General features: G+C 38.0%; 1 protein-coding gene across 1 annotated transcript in view; it reads left to right on the forward strand.

Annotated features, from left to right (window-relative positions):
* The window catches only part of ARSB (arylsulfatase B), a 359,168-nt gene extending 332,044 nt beyond the window's left edge, over positions 1-27,124 (forward strand). Inside the window, exons 7-8 of the mRNA XM_053701372.1 lie at positions 8,541-8,672; positions 26,669-27,124. Of these exons, the coding sequence (XP_053557347.1) occupies positions 8,541-8,672; positions 26,669-26,928 (392 nt within the window). The 3' untranslated portion in view covers positions 26,929-27,124. The remainder of the gene's footprint in view (positions 1-8,540; positions 8,673-26,668) is intronic.
* Positions 27,125-27,499: the final 375 nt, after the last annotated feature.

Raw genomic sequence — 27,499 nt, forward strand, 5'->3', positions numbered from 1 at the left:
ACACACTAAGGTCACTGATAAGAATGTTAGATTTAACAATATTAAAGATTTTGGAATAACTAAAAAAAGTAAATTTACACCGTCAACCACTCATAGTGTTACAACTTATATGAATTTGGTTCAGAGAGAAATTAAAAACTTACTTAAGAAAGAAACTAAAAGAAAGTTGGTACAAAAGAACAAGAAGGATAAATTGGCAATTCAGTCACTAAAAAACAATAATGACATAATTATTAAGGAGGCAGACAAGGGCGGGGCTGTAGTTATCCTTAATAGGTCTGATTATATACAAGAAATTGAACGCCAGTTAGCAGATAGCCAAGTATATGAGAAATTACCTAGGGATCCTACCGGCCAGATCAATAAGGAGATAGAGAATACATTACAACTAGCGGTTAAGAGGGAGATCATTTCAGAAAAATTTAAAGATGCCTTGTTTGAAAAAAATCCTATTAGACCTGTCATTTATGTGTTACCCAAGATCCATAAAACCATGACTAAGCCACCTGGGCGCCCTATTGTGGCTGGAATAGGCTCTGTATTTTCAAATATTTCAGTTTTTTTGGATAAGATTTTACAACCCTTAATACAGAAGACCACTTCATATATAAGAGATACAAATGATTTTTGTCTAAACTTAAAGATTTGGGCCAGGTTGGTGAGAAATGTATACTATTTACACTAGATGTTTCCAGCTTGTATACTTCAATTAAGCACACAAGTGGAATAGCAGCAGTTGAGAACATCTTAAAAACTGATAGCAACTATACACTTGCAGAAATTGGCTTTTTGACAGATCTATTAACCTTAATATTACATCAGAATTATTTTCTGTTCATGGATACTTACTACATTCAGAAACAGGGGACAGCAATGGGCTCCAACGTCGCCCCCACATACGCCAACATATTTATGAATAGCTTTGAGGAACACTTTGTGTACTCTAACTCACTTTTTCAAACTCATGGGGTCTCCTGGTGGAGATTTATTGACGATGTGTTTGGCGTGTGGGGGGGCGACGTTGGGAGCCTATTAACATTCATAGAAGATTTGAATTGCTCAGTGCAAGGATTGAAATTTAGTATGAATATGAGTGAAGTGGGTATAGAATACTTGGACACTTATGTATATAAAGAAAAAGGTTTTTTAGAAACTGATCTATATATAAAAAAGACTGATAAGAATAATTTGCTACAATATGGCAGCTGCCATCCAGAGAGTGTGTTCAAAGCAATACCTAAGAGCCAGTTCACTAGGGTTAAGAGAATTGTATCAGATAGCAATAAATGTAAACAAAGATTAGGGGATATGGCGAACAAATTTATTGCTAGAAAATACCCTAGAAATTTGATAATGGAACAATTGGCTAATGTAGAAGCTGACTCGAAACAAAATCAGGGACAAGGAAAGCTAGGCAAGAAAGGAGAGAACAATATAATATTTGTCACCCAACATAACAGGTTCAGTCAAAAAATAACCGGTGTCTTAAAAAGACACTGGCATATAATAAGGGAATGTAATCCACAAGTAGAAGAATTTAAACAGGTGCCCATGGTAGCATATAAGAAAAATAAAAGCATTAAGGATTTGATCGTACACACTGACATAGGTTCTGCTAAAAGAAATCTCCAATTAACAATTGGTAGTAAAAATAATGGTTGTTATCCGTGCTTGAACTGCAGCCATTGCAGTTCCATGATAAAAGGAAAAAACTTTTATCATCCAACTAGCGGACGGAAATTCACAATAAATAAATATTTTACATGCAGAACCACCTTTGCTATTTATATGATCAAGTGTCCATGTGGACTTATCTATATAGGCGAGACCTGCAGAGAGGTAAGGGAGAGGATAACAGAACATAAATCAAACATAAGATGTAAAAACATGGAGGCTCCTGTGTCCTCTCACTTCCTCTCTGCAGGTCATAATATTAGTCAACTTAGATTCCTTATCATAGATCAGGTAATGAAACCAAGAAGGGGTGGTGACAGGGAACACCTCCTCAAAATGAGGGAGATGTTCTGGATCCATAAACTAGATTGCCTGACCCCTAGGGGTCTAAATAAAGACTTTGATTGGAGTCTGTTTTGTTGACTTCTAATTAATTATGTAGCGTATGGATAAGTCAACTAATACATAAAAAAAATATATTATGGGTATAGACATTAATATCTATGGATAATAATAACTGGTCAAATACTGGCAAATATCTAAGGATAATAAGAACTGGTCAAATACTGGCAAATAGGATCTGAAAAATAATTTTTTTTTAAAAAAAAAACAGGTGTTTTTGGGAAGGTACATCTCTTTAAATTTTTCTGTGTGTTTATTTTTTTGTCTGAAATTAATGATAATGAGAATGTATTATGTACATTGATTCCTATTACTGTGGCTCTATAGATATTGGGATTTTATACTCCTCTTTTAAATTGTATATAGGTTTTATGTGATTTTAAAAATGTGTGATGGTGTTCATCCATTCCATGAAGGAACACTGAGAAATTCAGAATAAAAACATGTGGTGTACTATATCTTTCATCCACAAGATGTCACTGTTGCAATTGCAATGGTTGTGTTCCTTATGGAATGGGTTAATTAACACCAGGTGAGTGATTAACAGGTGTAGGTATAAGTAGCAGAAACCTGTATAGCTAAAGTGTACATGACTAAGAGCCTAATGCTGGCTTGAAACGTTGTATATCAATGGCACCCATGACAAAAGAATAAAGGTCTTTTAAAGAAATTGGTGGCTGGAGTTTTTTGAAATTTTTGGACTTTGGTGAGACTTGGCAAGTCTGTTACTCCATGCCCCACTGGAAGAGGTAAATTGGTGTGCTGTTTTCCATTTTGTGATTTCACCTTCTAATGTAGTATCAGAGTCCTCCATAGCTAAGATTTATCCACAGAAGGACAAACAAAAAAGAACGCTTTTATTTAAAAAAAACGGCACCTTTATAATCCCAATGGCTGGGGCACTCACCACCTCCTAGACCCAGACAGCTAACAGTGAAAACGCTCTCTTTAGGAGTGACAGGACCTCCCCTGCTATGAAAAAAGGTGATAAGCTATTATGAGCTGCGCAAGATTAAAAAATGAGTCAAACCTGTATGTTCCAAGCCAAAAGCACACAGTCTATGAGCCCAAAAAACTCTCACATTAAAGCAGTTATAAATAACCCCTAGCTGTTCAAATAATCACCCTGAAGGAGATATTAACCCTTGATCCTATTGAGGTATAAAGGAGCCACACTGTGATCCTAGTAAAAGTAAATATATAAAACGGTCTTACCTCCAGAATCCATGCTGTGGAACAGGCACAGCCTCTCAAGTGTGACAGTCTTGCAGCGACGCTCTGACATGGACTTGAGTGTGTAACAGCAAGCAGTGAAACTTGTCAACACTGATTGCTCAGGAGCTGTTAGGCGACAGTCTGGATTGGTTCGCAGAAAAATGTTCCTGCATCTCCAGACTCTAACTTTCAGCAATACTCTCACTGAGACACATGATTACTTAAAACTCCAGTCCTTTCTTGAAGGAAACATACCCATTACAGGACTATCCAAATCTTCTGACACTTCTCTGCCACCTCCTATAGTGACGAAAGGAAAAGAATGACTGGGGGATAGGGGAAGTGGGAGGGATAATTAAGCCTTCCTGTAAAGAGCCCAGCCCACTTGTGGGGCTGTGGGAGGAAATAATGGCAGATACAATAAAAGGTAGAAACGATGAATAATACATATTGCAATGATTTCTATTAAGTATAAGCCACTGCTTAGTGTTTTTATATTACAAACAATAATAAAACATTTTTTTATCTCTTTAAATAAATATTAACATTTAGTTTTTCTTCATAATCCATAGCATATATAATCAATTAAAACTTACTTGCTTATAAATAACTTGTATTCATAACAAAAATAATTTCATGGGTCAGAAACATCTATTAGACAGAATACTACTAAGAGCTAGCTCATGATTGGTAGTTACTCAAATTTGTAATTGGCTCACCAGGTGTCATCTACGTACCCAGGGCCGTCTTTAATATTGACTGGACCCTGGGCGAAAATTTTCTTGGCCCCCCCCCCCATGCAATTTTGCTCTCCACCCCAACATCCCAAAAAACAACTAAATCTATTTTTTTTTTATTATTAGCCCAGCAGTGGATTATCCACTGCTGAGCTAATCATTTAAAAAATTAAATAAGTTGCAATATGTGAAACTGGACCTAAGCAGTACTAATAAGTAAATAAATACATAAATTCCTCCACTGTGGATTCATTTAATATTCTTTTGAATGTGATTCTGGTGTGAGGTTAGCTGGTTAAAGAGATTTAGGGCAGCCAACAGGAGCAAAGCAAGGTAAAGAGTGAGGAGGAAGCATGGAGGTGCAGTATAAGTTTACTGACTGGAACAGCAGAACTACTATGGGAAGCTATAAAATCTGAGACAGAGAGAAAACAAAAACTATAAAAATAAACCTTACATTAATGTTTGAAGTATCAGCATGACCCTATACATCAGCCACAGCAGCACATGTCACTTCTTTGCTAGGAACAAGTTCCCTCTCACCTTGCACTAGACAATGCTGCATGGGGAGGGGTCTGTGTGCACTCACTTATTCATCCTACTAACGCCTTTCTACAAAGCACTGTTCCCCTAACAAACTTCAGTTAGTTGATCTTAGGGCCACAGCAGAAAGAGCAGGGCTAAGGGGACCAGCAGACTGGATGCTGTCTGTCCAAGGCTGCATGGATACAGTGTGAGATGAGTCACACAGCCTCAAGACTGAAGAGAGCAGTGTATGCAGCTGCACAGATGCTCAAATCCTCACGTGCTTGCCGCTCCAGCTTTCTGCTGCATGCACCTACAGTCAGTCCTACCCAGAAACAATCCCCACAACCAGAGCAGTTACCTGGTAACAGTGATAACTCCAGTAGGACTTTTTATGATGCAGTGGGAATGGCTGGATGCCGAGTTAGGGCTTTGCATTCAGTGCTGCACAGTGCACATCTAAAACAGCACATGGCAATAGCTTGGCATGTCACGTGACACTGGCACGGTCTGGCACAGTTTTAAAATATATATATATATATATATATATATATATATATATATATATATATACACATAAGCAGAGTACTTTTGACTGTGACAGTATTAGGACAGAATCTGTGTGTTCCCCATGTCAAATCAGCAGTCTGGTAAAAAAAAATATTTTTTTTTGGACTCTTGGGCCCCTCAACAGAAACTGGGCCCAGGGCAGCTGCCCCTTTTGCCCTGTGTTAAAGACGGTCCTGTACGTACCAATAGCACATTGTTACTCTGATACTGATTGAAAGGCACAGTATATTCAGACAAGCAATTGTGCTGCTTCCAGAACACCTTTTACCAAGAGCTGGTCTCTCTTTCTTAACTACTTTTCTTTGGGCACTCATACTATGCTATATGTTTGCTAACCCTTTCCTAGGTTATAATCTTCCCACAATATGTGACTGCATGTTTCTTTCTTTGCGAAACTCTCAGTAAATTAAATCAGAATTTTAATCTCTCTTAATTGATTATGCTTTCACTTGTCTACAATATTTCTTGGCATATTTGAATTTTCTACATTTATTGCTGAGTAAAGCACATTCAATATAATAAATGATCAGCATTTTAAAAAATAGTTCTCAGGGCTATTATAGTGTATTGTGAGAATTAAAAGTACATGCTAATACTGACATTGGCATCCTCGGCCTACAGAATGTTCACCCTCTTACTCCATATTTAATATAATCACCTTTAGAATTATTATTTATATAGTTCTGCAAAAATCCGTAGCACTGCCACCAAACCCGCCAGAACCCACTATTTGATCCAAAACATTGTGATTCAGTGGTGACACCATTATATTTTTTTATTTTTCTACTTATAAGACATTTTAATATCAATAAAAATGTAATACCACTTTTTCAATACTCCAAAACACTATAATGCACTGTGCCACCGCACGTGATGTGCTGACCGGTTAAGAAGTTAACCAATCGGGCTTAAGTGGCGAGCTGATTTGCTTTAAATTACAGATATGAATGTAGTATCAGGTCTTATAATTAAAGGGACAAGTTTTTCTTGCATGATTCATATAGATATAATTAATAAAACTTTCCAATTTACTTACTGTTATCAAATTTATTTTGTTCTATTTGTATCCTTTGTTGAAAAGCAGGTAACTCAGGAGCATGTGTCTGGAGCTTTACATGACAGCAGTTTTGCAAGCATGATTTAAACAATGTTAGCATTTTTTCAATATACTTCCATTAGCAAAAAATGCTCCAAGTAAAGTTATCACTGTTTTTCAGCAGCATACTCGCATATCCAGGGAGGGCATGTGTCCCAGTATTAAAATACAATGACATCTCAGAGAGCTAGCAGTAGTGTGTATTGCATCAGTGAGCATTAAAGGGACAGTAAAGTTAAATTAAACTTTTGTGATTCAGATAGAGCAAGCAATTTTAAACAGCTTTCTAATTTACTTCTGTTATCACGTTTGCTTTATTCTATTGGTATCTTTTGTTGAAGAACAGCAGTGTTTTGCAACATTGTATAACAAAGCTACAAATAATGTTGCAAAACACTGCTGCCATAGAATACTAAAAAAAAAACAACTAGTATTGCATCAATTGTTTAGTTTGGGCTACATGAGCGCTAACTTGTGCTCATATTACAGGTTGAAAGTAAAAGCAAGCATAAACTTTGTGCACCTTGCACAACATATATACATTAAAATAAACGGTTACACTCATATATACACTATCTGATATAAATTATTCACATAAATATTAAAATGAAAAAGTTATATGTTCAAAGGTATATGGTATATAACAAGGTATTTTCATGGAAAAGGCTATAATGGATATATCCAAACATATACATTTCTAAATATGTGTATGTATTTATATACAGGTGTATATATATATATATATATATAAATCAGTAGAAGAGAAAGACGGTAGGCAGATGACGGTTAAAAAACGTCATGTTTTATTAATTTCCAAGGTAAAATGACCACAACGTCTATGGGTCAGATTTATTGCATACACTTGCAACAAACTGCTGACATGTTTCGACCCTTAGGGGCATATCTATCAAGCTCCGAATGCCCCGTGTTTCTGGCGAGCCTGCACAAAGACCGCTGCTCCATAACCTGTCCGCCTGCTCTGAGCAGGCGGACACACATCGCCGGAAATCAACCTGATCGAGTACGATCGGGTTGATTGACACCCCCCTGCCGCGAGTCTGCAGGGGGTGGCGTTGCACCAGCACTCTTGTGAGCTGCTGGTGCAATGCTGAATACGGCGAGCGTATTGCTCGCCGTATTCAGCTAGGTCTGGCGGACCTGATCCGCACTGTCGGATCAGGTCCGCCAGACCATGATAAATAGGGGCATATATACAAATGTGTGTGTGTGTATGTATATATACATATACAGTATCTCACAAAAGTGAGTACACCCCGTCACATTTTTGTAAATATTTTATTATATCTTTAAATGTGACAACACTGAAGAAATGACACTTTGCTATAATGTAAAGTAGTGAGTGTACAGCCTGTATAACAGTGTAAATTTGCTGTCCCCTCAAAATAACTCAACACACAGCCATTAATGTCTAAACCGTTGGCAACAAAAGTGAGTAAGTGAAAATGTCCAAATGATGCCAACGGTTTAGACATTAATGGCTGTGTGTTGAGTTATTTTGAGGGGACAGCAAATTGATACTGTTATACAGGATGTACACTCACTACTTTACATTGTAGCAAAGTGTCATTTCTTCAGTGTTGTCACATGAAAAGATAGAATAAAATAATTACAAAAATGTGAGGGGTGTACTCACTTTTGTGAGATACTGTATATATTGGAGCCCTTTACATTCAAATAGCTGGAAACATGAAAAATCATTTTAATAAAAGTTTAATATTTAATCTTTAATGTGTTTGTACTGTAAATATTTTACATTTCAATGTTCTTCATGTAGGGAAATATGTTCTATGTATTTCTAAATAGATATTGCTATATATATATAAAAATAAAAAGAACATGTTATCCTATGTGAAGAACACTGAAATGTATAATATTCATAACTTTCTTTGGGTAAGCGCTGTAGGTTATAACTCCTGTAGGGTTTGCTCACTATCGATAAGTGTTCATTTTTTAAGAAGTTAGCATGGTCGCGATATATAAAGTCCTGAAGTTAGCGTGCGTTTTACTTTCAACTTGTAATGTGAAATGTTTGCTTCTGATGGTTTTTGCGTGCGCCACTTGTAATCTGGCCCTTTATTTGTGCATGTACTGAAACATATCAGAAGTAACATCTGCTAAAAATCTTTACAAATATAAAACAGAAAGAAGACAAAATGGGAAACTTACTCTAAATATTTATATTGTGATATAGTCTTGAAGTCCAGTTACGATGAAGTATGGAAAATTGTATAGATGCTGAACAGCTCATATTACACAGTGTAATAGAATACTGTTGTGTAACAAGCACATTTATTTTACAGGCTCCACAAGTAATGAAACTACAAAATCTATAACCAGCGGCTCTTCTTCGAAATGGGAAGATTCTTTGTTTAATGTGTCAGTTCATGCTGCAATACGACACGGGAAATGGAAACTGTTGACTGGAGATCCAGGTACTATTTATCTGTGTTAAAAAGCAAGAGACATATAAAGGGAGATGAAGCCTAAGGCATACAGACTTGTTACTAGAATATACAACACTACTCAATGTAATGATGTTAGAAAAACTGACATTGTTTTTAGTATGTTATTTTATCACCTCTGAGACAAATTAGGTACATATATGTGGCAGGACTAGGCTTGGGGGCCCATTTATCAAAGGGCTTGCGGACCTGATCCGACACTGCGGATCAGGTCCGCAAGACCTCGCTAAATGCGGAGAGCAATACGCTCTCCACATTTAACATTGCACCAGCAGCTCACAAGAGCTGCTGGTGCAACGCCGCCCCCTGCTGACTCGCGGCCAATCGGCCGCCAGCAGGGAGCTGTCAATCAACCCGATCGTATTCGATCGGGTTGATTTCCGGCGGTTCCTGTCCGCCTGCTCAGAGCAGGCGGACAGGGTTATGAAGCAGCGGTCTTTAGACCGCTGCTTCATAACTTGTGTTTCTGGCGAGTCTGAAGACTCGCCAGAAACACGGCCCTTCAAGTTCCATACGGAGCTTGATAAATGGGCCTGTTGGTGGTCTGCATTGTGCTTTTCTAATTCTCAGAAGTGTAAAACCCACAGTTTTAGGGTTAAATTACAGTAAAAGTAACATAGCTAATGCAGGTATAGCCCACACTTTCTTTTTTTGACTTTGCATAATTAAACCTTTTATAGTACAATCTCAAACTGTTTCATGTCCCTTTAAGTATGGTGAAATTTACCTCAGCTTGCAATATTCTGCAGAGTGATTGGTTAGCTAAGAGCACAAGCTTACTTACATCTGTCACAGCAAATGGAGACTAGGGGACCTCAATGTAACCGGGGATGTATCCCTGAACTGCTCTCGGTTTGCAAAACAGTGCAACTATTCTGGGAATTCCAAAAGATTTTGTAGTGCGTATATGGGAATGTGTGCCCATTCAGCCAAAAGAGCATTTGTGATGTCAGGCACTGACAGTTCATCTAAAAGGTGTTCAATGGAGTTGAGGTCAGGACTCTGTGCAGGCCACTTGAGTTTCTCCACAGCAAACACGTCAAACCATGTCTTCATAAACCTCGCTTGTGCACAGGGGCACAGTCATGCTGCCGCAAAGTTAGTAGCACTTCATTCTCTAAAATGTGTTTGTATCCCGTAGCATTTAGATGACCATTCACTGGAACTAAGAAACCCTGAAAAACAACCCCAGATCATTATGTCTCCTCTACCAAGTTTTACAGTTAACACTATGCATTCGAATAAGTAGCATTCTCCTGGCATCCGACACAGAGATTCTTCCATTAGACTGCCAGATAGGGAAATCACAAAAGAAAATACATTTCGACTTGTCCAGAGTCCATTGGCGGTGTGATTTACTCCACTCCAATCAACGCTTGGTATTTGCCATGTTGATATGAGGTTTGTGTACAGCTGCACGGTGATGGAAGCCCATTTCATGATGCTCCCTATACACAATTCTTGTTCTGATGTTGTTTCCAGAGGCAGTTTGGAACTCTGCAGTGAGTGATGCAACAGATGATAGGCGACTTGAAACAGGTTGTGTGGTCTACCATTTTGTGGCTAGGCACTTGTCGCATACAATATGACCATGGCTCACCTTGTTGTCTGTGGACCGGATAGAGGCCATCACATAAGGAAAGTGGTGGCTGGAGTTTGGCTACTGAAAAACAATTGCAAAAGTTAATTTGTTTTTAAAATATTTAGATTTGGTTGATATGCTACTCTATAGGAAGGCAACCAAATAATTAAAAGGTGTTTACTTTCCCTTTAAATAAGAAATTAGTGCAAAGACAAGATCAAGAGCTTTATTTTTACTCTTTATTACCTTTTGGTATCACTTAAGGCACAATGATCTAAAGCCTTCTCTTCTCTGGAGAGATTAAGAAGTGTTGTCAGTACTGGAAGGTTCCTCAAACAATTTTAGAAAGAAAAATGTCAGCTTTAGAGCTCTTTATCTTGCTATGCAGCTTTTGCATGTGAAGGAGAGATACATACATTGCAATATAATGCTCAGTATAAGCCCTCAAAGACTTTGTAAGATTTCTTTCCATGCCAGCAAGTTGTTTTAAGGGACATGAAACCCAAAAATTTTCTTTAATGGTTCCGATAGAGAATACAATTTTAAACAACTTTCTAATTTACTTCTATTATATAATTTGTTTTATTATCTTTGTATCATGTGTTGAAGGAGCAGCAATGCACTACTGGTTTCTAAATGAACACATGGGTCAGCCAATCACAATCGGCAAATATATGAAGCGACCAATCGGCAGCTAGAACCTCGGTTCTCTGCTGCTCCCGAGCTTTCATAGATAAACCTTTTAGCAAAGAATAACAAGAGTAGGAAGCAAATTAAATAATAGAAGTAAATTGGAAAGTTGTTTAAAATTGTATGCTCTGTCTGAATCATGAAAGAAAAAATTGGGGTTTCACGTCCCTTTAATATTATGCCTTTAGTCTCCCTTAATTCTGCTATGCAAAACAGTTTGTGACGCTGTTATATAAAAATCTAATTATCATTAGTACATTTTAATCTGCATTGTTTTAAAAACTTGGGTTACATATATGAATTTCTCACCTACAAGGTCAACAATGTTTTTTTAAACATTGTTGACCTTGTAGGTGAGAAACTAATTTTGTTAACAAACTTTGAATTGTTTAGACGTCTAGGGAGATAGCCCATGAAAAGCTAATTGATTATGGGATTTTTTCTTAATGTGGTCAGAGTCCATGATTTCTAACTGTTGGGAATTCATCACCTGCCACCAGAAGGAGGCAGAGACACCAAGAGCTTTAATATCCCTCCCACTTCCCTCACCCTCCCAGCATTTCTTTCCTCTCCAGCAGCAGGTGAAGAGTGAGGTGCTCAGGATATTATTTGAGAAGAAAGGGGATCTTTGATCCTGTGTACCCCATATAAGGTGAATCCTTGAAGAGAGGGGCATAGGAGAGGCTGTGTAATTATTATGCGGGAGTCGTAGTCACAAGCCTGCCATAGCTGCCGCTGGCACTGTTCCTTTAGCCTCCTCCTGTCTGGCCATGTAGATGTTCTCCTTCAGTATATCCTCTGCTGTCTAGTACAGTACAGGATGGGCTCACTACTTTTTCCTCATATACTATCTGGGTAAGCACAGTGGAGTGGGTGTCTGCAGGGTAAGTACACAGCCCACAGGATGGTACATCATATCCAGAGGACAGCATGCAAGCTTCAGGGTAATACTTTTGCACATATTTATTAATATAGCATGAGCCTTATAGCTGGGATATACATATGGCTGTGTGCAGTAGGACTTTTATTTAGGCAGTGTTGGGTTGCTAAATGTGTTTATCACTTTTTCTGGTGTGGCCCCTTTAAATTTTTGCACCAGCATTGGAATTGAAGCTGCATCTCTGTGCCTCAGGGCTGTTAGGTATCAGGAGCACTATGAGAGTGCTGGGGGGAGTTATGGATCTCATGGATAGAGGAGTTAACTCAGTTTCCAACTACGCTCATCATTTTTGTTGGCTTTGCTGCACCTCACAATCTTTGCTGACGGTCGTCTCTGTTCAGGACATGCTGCAGTGCTCTCTGCAGAAAAGGGGCTAAGATACCCAATACCAGGAGTGAAGTGTTTGTTTAAAGGAGGTACAAACTATCCTAGAATCTGTTCAAATGTTATAATAATTTTTGGAATCATTTAGCAGCCTGTCATTTCCTGTCTATAGTCAGTGGTTTGGGACCATTTGAACTTTAGTCAGTGACTGCAGTGCTATTTAGTGTCCTATCTAGTGTACAGCTGGCAATTGTACTTTACTTTTACACTTGTGTGTTACTCTGTATTATCTGTGCTGTGTCTCTAGATTTAATTTGATGGAGCAGACTGGAACTGTCCCTTCTGGATCAGACCCTCTAGAGGGTAGATCTACAGATTTTATGCTTCCAACCAAGTGTTTGCTTTGAAAATTGGCTAATATCTGCCCTCCAGCTCAACTAAAAGTACCTAGTTAATTTCTCTAAGGTAAAATTGCACTGGTATTACAAGTTGAGCGTAAATGCGATCGCTTGAACGCAATTCAAGTTAACGCTCGTCAGGTTACGCATCCTCAGAGCTCTGGTTAACTGTTTCGCAAAACAAATAAGTCTCAAAAACACATCAAAAATACATTACAGAGAACAGTCACATTCATAATAATACTATCTAATAAAAAATATTGCAAACATTTTTCTAAGGGCTCAAAGTTATGAGGTATAAAAAAAAGGCAGTTAAAGCGCTTTAACATTGAGATTGTATCTATATATAAATGTCTATATATGTTTACATATATATATGTGTGTGTGTGTATATACACATATAAAAACATAAATACATATATAAATATATACAGTATATAAGTGCATTGGAGCCCTTTGCAGTTAAGTAGGTAAGAACATATTTTTGCAAAATTCATATTTAATAAAGTGTTATACTGTGTATTTACTTTAAATATTTCACATTCCAATGTTCTACACATAGCAGAATATGTTATATATATATTTATAATTCGATATTCCTATATACAGTATATCTGTATATATCTATACCTATATTCAATGTTCCCTCTAATTTTTTTGAGCAATGGGCACAAAAAAACTGTTTACCTGCGCAAATTTTGGGCAAGTGACCGAAATGCGTGTGCACCTGAAAACATAGGTCAGGTTAAATTAAAGGACTTGACGATGGTAAGGTTTTAATGCTCCATACACACATTTTATTTATTTATATATATATATATATATATTTATATATATAAAGGAGGAAACAAACTTCAGCTCAACCCTCCTTCCGTCAACAGCCTGGGTGCAAGGATGTAAGAACATACAGAAACAAAGGCTGCACTCTCAGGTCTTTTTAAATCCAAGTATACAATACTTTGTGTAACGTTTTCGGGGATCTGGTCCCCTTCGTCAGCATACAATAGTGACAAACCATACATCTTTTATAGTGCAAGTGTTAAAACAAACCAACCTGATTATCCCTAACAGTGCCAAATTTTCCGTGTGTGGAACGCATACTGCGTTCTACTGTTAGAGCCAAAACCGGAAGTTCAATTGCGTCACTTCCGGTCTAAGCCGATATGTGAAAAACTTCATAATAGATACATACAGTGAGCAATCTTAACTGAGGTGCCAAATATACATATTACAAATATATCACACCTTATAGCGCTGCGGAATCTGTTGGCGCTCTACAAATAACCGATAATAATAATCATATCAATGTGTTTTACTATGTAACTGAATTCGCTGATTGAACCCCACGCCACCAATGACAACCAGTTACCATGGAAACAAGTAACACTTTGAAAGCGTAGGGGCCACAGCCAAAAATTAAAGTGAGAACAACTGCACATATATTCAAATACCAAATCCACAAAGGGGTAATATATCAGTATGCAACAAAAAGTGACTTTAAAAAAAGACTGACATTGAAAAAAATTTTTTTTACTCTATATACAATAGATGAGGGTTGTAACCCTGAGACCAGTTCTTATTATGCATATGTGGGCTAGTGAAACAGATCTTGGAGTGTCAGATCCCTTATATATGTCCTATAATGGACCTGTTAAACCTAAACATGTAACATAAAAATAATAAATGTTAGCATGACAAACAGAAAAATTAAAAAAAAAAACGGAACGGCTATATCGTAACAGTGTTATACTGTAAGTTATCTGTGTAATGACAGGAGATCTATCAAATTACCAGTGACCCATCTATTCAAAAACCTCAACTGGTTAAATGAAATGGGATAACAACATTTTCAGAACTGGATTTGTAATTAGATCCGCTGTCAGGAATCAATGTTTCACTCCTAGGTGTAACTCCTTATACATAGATTAAGCGCAACTCTTGTACACCCATATTCAGATAGAGATTATTTTATATATACATTCTTAAATGTTAAATTTTGCTGCCCTCAATACGTTCACATATTAGCGATCACACCAACAGGACACAACGGGTCATAGATATAAGTGTAAGAACATAATACCAGTGTCCCAAATCATAAGTGTCCTGGGGTTCGCCTTCTGGTGGCATAGAATACAAATATACCTTCTGGTAGTGTGAAAGACGAGTGACAACTACCAAGAGGCCGGACTTCCACACAGGAAGAGGGATACAAGATGTTTCCAATCCCGTGTGTTGTGAGCATAATGTGAACGGACACCCACGTAAGGGGGATATCTATTCCCAATGCAAACACAGAGTCACAGCTCCCCAGGGACGCACTCCCAGTATGTATCACATTAATCAGAATTATAAAAGACCCTTAAAGTCCAGAGTTGTATTCAAACCACCAGGGTAAATGGTTCCCAACCGATAAATCCATTGTTCCTCATACTTTAGTAGTAACTTTTTATGGTCACCGCCTCTCTCCAAAACTGGAATGTGATCAATTAGAATATATCGGATGGAGGAGATGGAGTGGCCTTTCTTGGCAATTCGATATTCCTATATACAGTATATCTGTATATATCTATACCTATATTCAATGTTCCCTCTAATTTTTTTGAGCAATGGGCGCAAAAAACTTTTTACCTGCGCAAATTTTGGGCAAGTGACCGAAATGTGTGTGCACCTGAAAACATAGGTCAGGTACTTGAAGATGGTAAGGTTTTAATGCTCCATACACACATTTTTATATATATATATATATATATATATATATATATATATATATATATATATATATTAGCAAAAGGTTGATCCGGTGGTCAGTATAAAATGTCAAATTTATTGAATTCCAATTAGGATAAAAAAAACTCATGGGGGGTCGATACAAACACTCAGCACATAGTACTCAGGCTAACATGTTTCAGTGTAATACCGTAATCATAGCTGATAGAGTACATCAGTGCTGTTCTATTTAAAAGCCAAATAACATTTCCATTGGTTAATTAGAATGCTTACAAGTGTGAGAGATAATGAACATAAAACTTTAACTATTATCATACTGGGCAGAAAACATACATGCACAATTACAAAAGTTTAAATGAGTGTATAAATAAGATAACCTCTAAACTTAATGTAGGCAAACAATTTCTTAACAATGTTATACTATAATAGCCTAAACATTATAGATTGCATAAGGGAATCATTTCCTTTGCATATCCTACACCTTGTTAATAGTGTGAGGAGACTATAGAGGACAAGGGTATACAAACTCAATATAGAAGTGTGTGCCAGTGACCATTTATGTGTGTCTCTGCACACATTGGCTAGGAGAAAAATTGCCCCTTTCGTATTCACCTTGATGCTTAAAACTGGAAGCACACACATATAATTACTGACCAGCATCATGGTCTCTATAAAAATTAGTGCGTAAGTGCCTTTCCAGGTGCAAGTGAAAACCAAGGGGCAAAAGGATACAATTTGAAAAATGATGGAAAATAATGCTAAAAATAAAAATATCAGGAAATATTTGGAATGATAAAAGACCATCAGTGTTCATGTCTATGCCCATAACCTTATATTGTACCCCTTATGCATATAATCTAAACTTAATCTAAAGGTGCTCACACATAACCATTAACCCTTATCATCGTCTACCTAACTAAATGATGCATTAAAAAAGTATCCTGATCTGGGTGAATACCAAGGGGCAAAAGGCAGGGAAAGGGGGGACCTCTTATTTCCAATAATTAATAAGGTTGTATTTAGAATTAAGACCTTTGGGAACTTGAGTCTGTAGCCTCAAAACATCTCACGTTTGCCTAAAATCTGACCTCTGTCGCCTCCACGTAAGGGAGTTTTGACCCATTCAATAGCTTGCCACCTCAAGGTGGTGCTGCTTTTGCTATTAACAAATTTGAAATTTTTTACAAGGGGAGTTGTGGCTTCCATAATTTTGATTCTAGATAGATGGTTACGTATCCTGGCATTCACTTCAGTACTGGTGAGGACCGCATACTGTAGGTGACATTCAATGCACGTGAGTAAATAAATGACATAGGAGGATGTACAGTTGAGGCAGGCAGAGATCTTAAACACTTCACCTGTGATTTCGGAGTGAAATTCCTCCGAGATAATACTCAAATCACATGGTTTGCATCTCGATTTGCCACACCTGTACATCCCCCTATGTCTGAGCCAGGGCCCCTGTTCACTCTCTGGACTGCGAGGTAGTTCGAATGGAGACAGTATATTACCTATGGTTCTACTGCTTCTATAGGAGCAATGCAAGCCTTTGTCTACACAGCTTACAAGTCTATCATCTGCTGACAAAAGTCTAAAGTGTTTACTCACAATGTTACAGATGTCTTTATACTCCATACTGTAGTCTGTGAAAAAGGTTAACCTATCATGGGACATAGTATCCTGTTGTTTAATAATAGATTTGGGGCCTCTGAGTAGCGTTTTTCTGTCTATTCTGTCTACCTGTGATTGTGCTTAGTCTATAACATATTTAAGATAACCCCTCTGTTGTAACCTTATTCTTAGATCTTGACTTTGTGTGCGATAAGCGGATTTTTCTGTACAATTTCTCTTTATCCTTATCAGTTCACCTTTGGCTACCGCCAATGGTACATGTTTAGGGTGGCAGCTTTTAGCATGCAGCAAAGTGTTCTTTGTAATGAGCTTTCTGTAAATACTACGAAGGACTCGTCCTCCCTCATCAGCTGTCAAAGAGAGATCTAAGTAGTTTATGATTGTCGGATGTTGCTCGAACGTGAAGCTTAAACCCACCGTATTCTAATTAATCATCTATTAATGAAGTCCGTCAAGTGAAATTCTGGGCCTTGCCACACAAAGAGGAGATCATATATATATATATATATATTTATATATATATATATATATATATATATATATATACACTGTGTGCAGAATTATTAGGCAAATTAGTATTTTGACCACATCATCCTCTTTATGCATGTTGTCTTACTCCAAGCTGTATAGGCTCTAAAGCCTACTACCAATTAAGCATATTAGGTGATGTGCATCTCTGTAATGAGAAGGGGTGTGGTCTAATGACATCAACACCCTATATCAGGTGTGCATAATTATTAGGCAACTTCCTTTTCTTTGGCAAAATGGGTCAAAAGAAGGACTTGACAGGCTCAGAAAAGTCAAAAATAGTGAGATATCTTGCAGAGGGATGCAGCACTCTTAAAATTGCAAAGCTTCTGAAGCGTGATCATCGAACAATCAAGCATTTCATTCAAAATAGTCAACAGGGTCGCAAGAAGCGTGTGGAAAAACCAAGGCGCAAAATAACTGCCCATGAACTGAGAAAAGTCAAGCGTGCAGCTGCCAAGATGCCACTTGCCACCAGTTTGGCCATATTTCAGAGCTGCAACATCACTGGAGTGCCCAAAAGCACAAGGTGTGCAATACTCAGAGACATGGCCAAGGTAAGAAAGGCTGAAAGACGACCACCACTGAACAAGACACACAAGCTGAAACGTCAAGACTGGGCCAAGAAATATCTCAAGACTGATTTTTCTAAGGTTTTATGGACTGATGAAATGAGAGTGAGTCTTGATGGGCCAGATGGATGGGCCCGTGGCTGGATTGGTAAAGGGCAGAGAGCTCCAGTCCGACTCAGACGCCAGCAAGGTGGAGGTGGAGTACTGGTTTGGGCTGGTATCATCAAAGATGAGCTTGTGGGGCCTTTTCGGGTTGAGGATGGAGTCAAGCTCAACTCCCAGTCCTACTGCCAGTTTCTGGAAGACACCTTCTTCAAGCAGTGGTACAGGAAGAAGTCTGCATCCTTCAAGAAAAACATGATTTTCATGCAGGACAATGCTCCATCACACGCGTCCAAGTACTCCACAGCGTGGCTGGCAAGAAAGGGTATAAAAGAAGAAAATCTAATGACATGGCCTCCTTGTTCACCTGATCTGAACCCCATTGAGAACCTGTGGTCCATCATCAAATGTGAGATTTACAAGGAGGGAAAACAGTACACCTCTCTGAACAGTGTCTGGGAGGCTGTGGTTGCTGCTGCACGCAATGTTGATGGTGAATAGATCAAAACACTGACAGAATCCATGGATGGCAGGCTTTTGAGTGTCCTTGCAAAGAAAGGTGGCTATATTGGTCACTGATTTGTTTTTGCTTTGTTTTTGAATCTCAGAAATGTATATTTGTGAATGTTGAGATGTTATATTGGTTTCACTAGTAAAAATAAATAATTGAAATGGGATATATTTGTTTTTTGTTAAGTTGCCTAATAATTATGCACAGTAATAGTCACCTGCACACACAGATATCCCCCTAAAATAGCTATAACTAAAAACAAACTAAAAACTACTTCCAAAACTATTCAGCTTTGATATTAATGAGTTTTTTGGGTTAATTGAGAACATGGTTGTTGTTCAATAATAAAATTAATCCTCAAAAATACAACTTGCCTAATAATTCTGCACTCCCTGTATATATATATATATAGCGAACATCGCCGTAAACCTAACCAGACACGTGTGTGTCAGACTCAGCATCAGCTGATACAGCAAGAAGCTTGTGCCGCTCTCATATAAAGGTAGATTACCTAGAACCGCATGTGCTCCATGTCACACCTACACTTACCATATCTATTGCTAATTTCTGATCAGAATCAGCTGTGACCACCACAACCACTGCATTGGGTCCATTATTGCACCTAGTCATAAATGCATAGACAACACCGAAAACAAAACCCAGATACAGGAACTCAAACCCAGCTAGGTAACCATTCATAACAAGGAAAAAAGGTCAAAACCCACATGAGCGCCACGCTTAACCTTATACAACAATTCCTACATTAAATACGGAGAGCGCATACAAGGCAATGTACCAATAACACATTATAGCAACAGTTAAGAATACAAAAGTAACGCCATATTCCTAGCTTAAGGCTCAAGCGTGTCAAGTAAATCATACCTCAATCTGGCTAATAAGCCGTACACCTGACGGAAATGGAGAGCTAGTACCACATGAGCATCCAGCACGCCCTGATAAAGGGGATCTAACGTGCATGCTAATTTGAACCGGCTGAGTGCGCTAGCAACGTGGACTATAATGCACATTTGGTTACATTGATTTACCTGTGTCCACATACCCATAGAGATATGTATTGATTCAGTAATACATCCATTACAAGTTTACATATATTGTGAACATTAAGTGGCTTGAACATGGGAAATTTCCCATTATTCCCGGTTCACGCTTATGTGATGTGGTCTCCCGGATTGTAGCAAGGTGCCTCAGTGTATGCCTGTGTTGGTGTTTTTGTAATTCTCAGATTCTCTTGCTCGGGCATAAGTACTGGTTTATCTGATTGATTTTAATGAAAATATATGTGGTGATGGGTGTGCTTGTTGTATGTTTTCACTTATCTTGCACTGTATAAATTTAGGTTTTTCAGTTTTTTTGTATAGATGTAAACTTGTCTTGATGAAGGCTCACTGAAAGAGCCGAAATGTCAGCTATGACTTTTCGTGTATAACATTGGAAGTTTTCAAAATAAACATGATTTATTGTTCAAATTTCAAATCATTTGAGTGCCCTCCTTCTCCATTACTCTTTATATATTTATATATACACACACAATATATATATATATATATATATATATATATATATATATATATATATATATATATAGTACATAAAGGTTTAATACTCCTGATAATCCACCTCTGACCGGGGTGCTCAGCAGTATGCTAACTATCCCAAACAAAAGCAGGCTGTAATAAACATTAAAAAACAACTTGTTAAGATATCAGTACAGCTATTATGTGTCTATCTTATTTGGATATATCTCGTGAGTATCTGCATACAAGCAGTAATCACCCAGCACAATGCGCGCGTCACAAATGGGTGCCGATCGTTGCCAAATAATTCACCGCTATATACAAACAGTGTCCTTGTGTTACTTATGTAAGTACCATGCAACTATATCTAAACGAATAAACCATTAAATTAAACAAAGTACAAAAATGTCACAACATCCAACATTGCAATATCTAATACTTAACTATAATAGTGCGCCTTGATTAACAGCATATACGATCGGTATAGGTATAAGTAAACTCTATATTTCTCATCTCTAAACCTGATATGGAATGGAAGCTAGGTAAGACAATATTATAGATATTTGTCAAATAGCATATCCTATGGAGAGAATTATGCTATGGACTTGGACTTTATTATATCGGAATCTATCAGGGTTATTAGATCCGGCAAAGCTAAAACAAATCTATACATTAGTGAAGCTGGGTATTAAATTAGGTTAGGGGCACTAGAGAACCCAATATATCACATTAGAGAAAGCTATGCCATTCTATTTTAGTATTTAAATCCTTTGGAATCAGCATTTCAAGCTCATAAGTCCATCTTGCTTCTCTCTGCAAAAGTACTTTGTTACGGTCACCCCCTCTGGCAGTGGAGGTACGTAATCAATTATAGTGTATCTCAAGTCAGCCACATTAAGACCTCTCTGCATAAAGTGGAAAGCCACTGGTTGGTCCAAGTTCTTGAAAAAGCCTGGTAATACGGATGAAACGCGTTGAAGCTAAGCTGTTTGTCCTGCAAATATACTAATTCTTCTCCACTAGGTACCTAGTAACCTGTGCGTAATACACGTTACGTGCGGGGTGTTACAAACTTTGGATTACAAACATTGCAATTACTGGGTCCTTTTGACAGACTCCACACACTGGAACTGTGAGTCTCAATTTGGAAACAGAAGCCTTTACTCTGGAAGAAGAGGGGTGAGTGAGACTGCTCCTACTATCACTTGAAGGCAAGCATTGTTTTCTAATAACAGCATCTGCGGACTTTAAGAGAACCCCGATCTGGTGGGGTGTTTATACTTTGTCCTTAAGGACATGATCATTTTGCCTGAGTAATCTTTTTACTACTAGGAGGATTCAGCATTATCACATACAGTTTATCATTTGTTACTATGTGGCCACAGTAACATCTTGTTGACTACTATATTATCAACAGTGTGTCTGAAGACACAGACTTTCACTCTGAAGTTAAGAACTTTGTTCTAATATTTTCGATACCAGTGCAATATACGTTATTTCCAAAGAATCTTTTTTATATAAGGTGGTACGAATAACTTTTACCTTTTTTGCTACTTTTATTGTATTATTTTATTTTGCTAGCATTGCTTATTTGAACAATTTATACATTGTAATATTGTACTTTAATTGTATGAGTGTTTAGGGAGACGTCCCTCGTTCATATATATATATGAGGATATTATTATCCTTTATTTTTATTGAGATTTGACTAGATGTCCACAGAATAAATGTGTTTGTTACTTCCAGCTTTTTAGCGCCCCCCTCTTTTTTCCTTTTTTTTTACTAAGAGCTCTTTTTAAGGCAGGTGGATGACAACTTGATGTATCAAGCAAAGAGTTTCTGTTGGTAGGTTTCCTGTATAGTGTTGTATTCAATTTATCATCATCTTTGTAGATCTTCAAGTCTAGAAATTCAATTTCTTTTGGACTATAATTAGATTTGAATTTCAACGTATCATGCTCCGTATTCAGCTCGTGGAACCATATTTGTAGGTCTTGTTCATTGCCTGACCAGATTATCAGCATCACATCAATATATCTTTTAAAATATTTTATCTCTGTCCTATGGAAACTACTTGTTCCATGATTTTAAAATTCTGACATGAACAAGGTGGACCCCATCACTGTCCCCATCAGTTGAAGGCAGCATTGACGTTCAAAACTAAAGTAGTTCTTACTTAAGCATGCTTCTAGCAGATCCAGGATAAATTGAAAAGGCGGTCCCACATATGGGTATTTTAAAAGCTGTCTTCTTATTGCTGCCAGCCCTTCTTGGTGTGGGATAACTGTATATAAGCTAGTGACATCCAGTGTCACTAGCAAATCATCCTTTTCTTTGTTGATCTTCTTCAACAACATGATTACATCATTAGAATCTTTTACATTAGTGTCCATATTATGAACCAGCGGTTGCAGTAGGCTATCTATATAAGTAGCCAGTGGTTGGAGTACTGAACCAACCGCTGAGACTATGGGCCGACCCGGTGGTCTCTGTAGAGCTTTGTGGATCTTAGGCAATGTATAAAAGATTGGGGTCTTTGGGTAATCCACTTTCAAATATTCATCTATGTCCTTCTTAAATTTTGTGGTAGGATTTCTGGGTAGTTTAGAGTAGATTACATCATCATTCAGCTGTGTAAGAATTTCCTCCTGATATTATGTGTAGTCTAGAAGTACTATCGCACCACCTTTATCAGCTTTTCTCACCACTGTGGTGTTATCTTCTGCCAAACTTTTCATAGCTTCCCTCGCTTTTTTCGTCAGGTTAAACCTGACATATTCTCTTTGCTCAGTAGTTTGAAGTATTCATGTCTTTTTCCAATTTTTTGCAGAAAGTGTGAATCGTGGGGTTAGAACTTTTAGGGTCAAATGTACCCTTCCTTTTAAAGCCCATTGTGTGTTGTGGTGTCCCCAAAGTATTCTTTAAGCCTAAGGGATCTTTAAAAAGTTTGGATATTAATTTGCAATTCAAAGTTATCTGTAGCTGAGACACACACAAGGTAATTAGAGATAATTGGGATCACACAGTGGTAAGTAGGGTATATAAGTTTGTGTTGCATGCACTTTTGTATAATTCTAAATACTGGGGTGTAACGTCACTTTTTGGAGTAAAATAATTTGTTGGATAAATCCGGTGAGGGTCTGCTTTTGTTTGGGATCATCTATATATATATATATATATATATATATATATATAGAGAGAGAGAGAGAGAGAGAGAGAGAGAGAGAGAGAGAGAAGCACACTCACAGGAACAAACAACTGGCTCAATACTATTGTTAGCCTGTTCTACGGCGATTTACCACCTGGGTGCAGCTTCTTTTAGCCCAGTAATGCTTTTCACAGAGAAGAACTTTCCTGTAGTATAGCAGTCTGATCCCGCCTATTACGGTCAGTCCAGCTCCGAAATACCAGGCAATACCTTTCTGAACAAGGAACACAGCAAGCCTAGACGATCGTTTCGGCCTTCATTGGGCCTCGTCAGTGAGGTGTAGCCATATTCCACACTGTGGTAAATCACCATAGAACAGGCTAACAATAGTATTGAGCCAGTTGTTTGTTCCTGTGAGTGTGCTTCTCTCTGTGTGTATTTAGTCTCCCTATGGGAAAAAGGGGAAACCAGACGTGGACTCCTTGCTCAGTGTGCTTAGAGGAATATGGTTACACCTCACTGACGAGGCCCAATGAAGGCCGAAACGATTGTCTGGGGTTGATGTGTTCCTTGTTCAGAGAGGAATTGCCTGGTATTTCGGCGCTGGACTGACCAAAATAGGCGGGATCAGACTGATATACTACAGGAAAGTTCTCTCGAAAAGCATTACTGGGCTAAAAGAAGCTGCACCCAGGTGTTAAATCGCCATAGAACAGGCTAACAATAGTATTGAGCCAGTTGGTCGTTCCTGTGAGTGTGCTTCTCTCTGTGTGTATTTAGTCTCCCTATGGGAAAAAGGGGAAACCAAACGTGGACTCCTTGCCCAGTGGGCTTAGAGGAATATGGCTACACCTCACTGACGAGGCCCAATGAAGGCTGAAACGATCGTCTGGGGTTGCTGTGTTCCTTGTTCAGAGAGGAATTGCCTGGTATTTAGGTGCTGGACTGACCGTTAATAGACGGGATCAGACTGATATACTACAGGAAAGTTCTTCTCTGTGAAAAGCATTGCTGGGCTAAAAGAGGCTGCACCCAGGTGGTAAATCGCCATAGAACAGGCTAACAATTGTATTGAGCCAGTTGTTCGTTCCTGTGAGTGTGCTTCTCTGTGTGTGTGTGTATGTATGTGTATATATATATATATATATATATATATATACACATACATATATATACATATATATATATATATATATATATATATAAATATATATACATATACACACACACTATCACATACACATACATACACAATAGAAAATTGTAAATTAAAATGAAAAATATATTTTTATATTTTAATGCAATATCATGTACATGTAAAAAAAATATGTACAATGATATGATCTTTTAAACTAAAGAATACAAGAAATAAGCTTCAATGATTAAAGGGCCATTAACAAGTGAAACACAGAGCTACAGCCCATCTCACATAACCTACTGCCCTCATAGCTAACATTTGGGGACTAGTTAACCCTATGATTGCCAGAAAGGGCTGCAATGCTGTTGCAGTTCTCTCTGGTAGCCAGCATTAAAAGTACCTCTGAAGTTAGTTTTTTTTGTGGCTCCAGTGGACTGAGGCTGACGATAAGCAGCAGACAGAAGAGGGGGAGGAATCGTCCTGTTATTCTGCCGTGCACGCTGCTAGTGAAGAGAAGCTTTTCTAAGGTCTTAACGTACTCTGACAAGCAGACACCGCAATTAAACAGCACTGACACAAGGTTCAATAAAAAAAATGAGAGCACAGGCACATTTAGGGGTCTCCAGGCAGACCGGAAAACTGTGTAAGACTTGAATTACCTTCTCCTCTCTAGCTGCACGGTGCTAACGAAATCTTAACACAGTGCAGTTCTGTTTGAAGAGTCCTTCCCATCCTGCAGGCATGCTGCACTTTCTGCGATAACCTCGTAGACGGCAGCATGTTCTGCCTTGGGGCATTACACTGTTCTCTATGGCAATTTTTTAGTCCCCAAGTTTAGAGGCTCCTCCTGACACCTCCTGAATCATAAAAATGCACATTTTCATCGGCAGCATCTGCCACCGTCACTACTACTTACACAGTTGAGGTCTGCTGAGAGGCTTTTGGCGCACTAAGAGCTCCAAGATTACAAGCGTGTGTCTGTGATGCGCAGGCTTTAGTGACATGTGCGTGGGGCATACCAAAGCACTGCACGACCGGGCTGCTGCGCTCATTAGAGGGAACATGGCCTATTTATAATCATGTATAAATGTAGGTATAGATATATATTGTACCAAAATACCATCAGATATATGTATTTAATAATAAATAGAACATTTTCCCCTATGTGCAGAAAATTGGAATGTGAAATATTTTCATGTCGGGTTAGCGCACCTGAGAATATGCGATCTGGTTTGCGCGCAAGATGGGCGAGTTGGGTTTTGCTCCGTTGACTTCTATGGGGGAATAGGTTATTGCGTGCACGATATTGTAAGTTTGGCTTTTTGGGTGCTTCAAGTTAGCATGAGCGCAATAACTTTTTACTTTCAACTAGTAATACCAGCACAACCTGACGCGAAGTTTACTTCTAGCACAATTAGCGCTCTAGTGAAAGCACTAAATAGTGCTCCACTTGTAATCTGGCCCTTTATTTGGAAATCAATTCTTAGTATAATAAGAACTTGTAATGCCTGTCATGCATGTCGGCTTGAATTTTATAGCTTTTATGTAAATAATATTTCCAGTGTGCAATCAAAAATAACATTGTACAGGCTCCTCCTGTGAAAGAATCCGATTATATGTGCTTGTTTTTGGATATTATTCTTTTAATTGATTAATACCTAATTTTCTCTAAAACGTGAGAAAAAAGTATCAGTTTGCATAAAAACTGAACTAAACACAGAACCAGATATACTAACCATGCCTGTAATGTGCTGTGTGTTTTCTCAGGCACATAGTTTATAAGAGAACATGATAAAGGCAGCGGGATTTTATCTGCCAGTAGATTGAGTCTGTCATTATATATTTTAATACCCATAATGCTCCTTAAAAAAACATGTAAAGATACATCATCATTTGTATTTATTAGATAACCAAAACCTATGAGGTCAAGATAAAAGCATTTTTTAATTAAAAAATACTGTATGTAGGCAGAACTGTGTATTGTGCAATATCTGGATAAAATCCTCTCTCACACGGTTTGTGTACTTTGCAGTCGTACAGATTTCCACAAAAGCATTAGTTAAGCTAACAGATATAAAAACATGGGTTTAATAGCTTATATAAACATTGCTAATTTAGGTCTCATCCCTACATTTGCAGGTTGTGACCGCTGGTTTCCACCCCCGTCTGATTACTCAGATGTTCCATCAACTGATTATGCATACAAAACACTGTGGCTGTTTGATATTGTAAATGATCCAGAAGAAAGACGCGATTTATCAAGCAAGCATCCCTTTGTGGTGAAGAAGCTGCTTGAACGACTTGAGTACTATTACAACACTTCTGTACCAGTACGTTTTCCAGATGATGATCCGAGATGTGATCCGAAAGATGCTGGAATTTGGGGTCCTTGGGAATAATATTTATTTCATGGTTAATATTTAAAAATTAAATTGGATGCTGCAATGGTTGTATTCGTGTATTTTAGTAGTTTTAATCACATAGCCTTAAATCAAATTTAGTAGACCAAAATTTGAAGCCTTAAAAGGATATAAAACAGTCTGTTTCATTGTTGTAATAAAAAAGCACTATGTGGTGGGTTTTACTTAATAGAAATTATTGGAAGATGTATTCCGTATAATTTCAAAAAGATTTTACCTTTTATTTCTTTGGGGTTTTTTAGCTTTATTTTCAAGGGTTCATTACTGCCTGTCACAACCTCACAAGGGGGCTGTGGTCTCTATGGCCTAGATTTGGAGTTCGGCGGTAAAAGGGCTGTTAACGCTCCGCGGGCTTTTTTCTGGCCGCACCATAAATTTAACTCTGGTATCGAGAGTTTAATCAAATGCTGCGTTAGGCTCCAAAAAAGGAGCGTAGAGCATTTTTACCGCAAATGCAACTCTCGATACCAGAGTTGCTTACGGACGCGGCCGGCCTCAAAAACGTGCTCGTGCACGATTCTCCCATAGGAAACAATGGGGCTGTTTGAGC

This window comes from Bombina bombina, chromosome 2, assembly GCF_027579735.1.
Source record: "Bombina bombina isolate aBomBom1 chromosome 2, aBomBom1.pri, whole genome shotgun sequence".
NCBI classification, from domain to species: domain Eukaryota; kingdom Metazoa; phylum Chordata; class Amphibia; order Anura; family Bombinatoridae; genus Bombina; species Bombina bombina.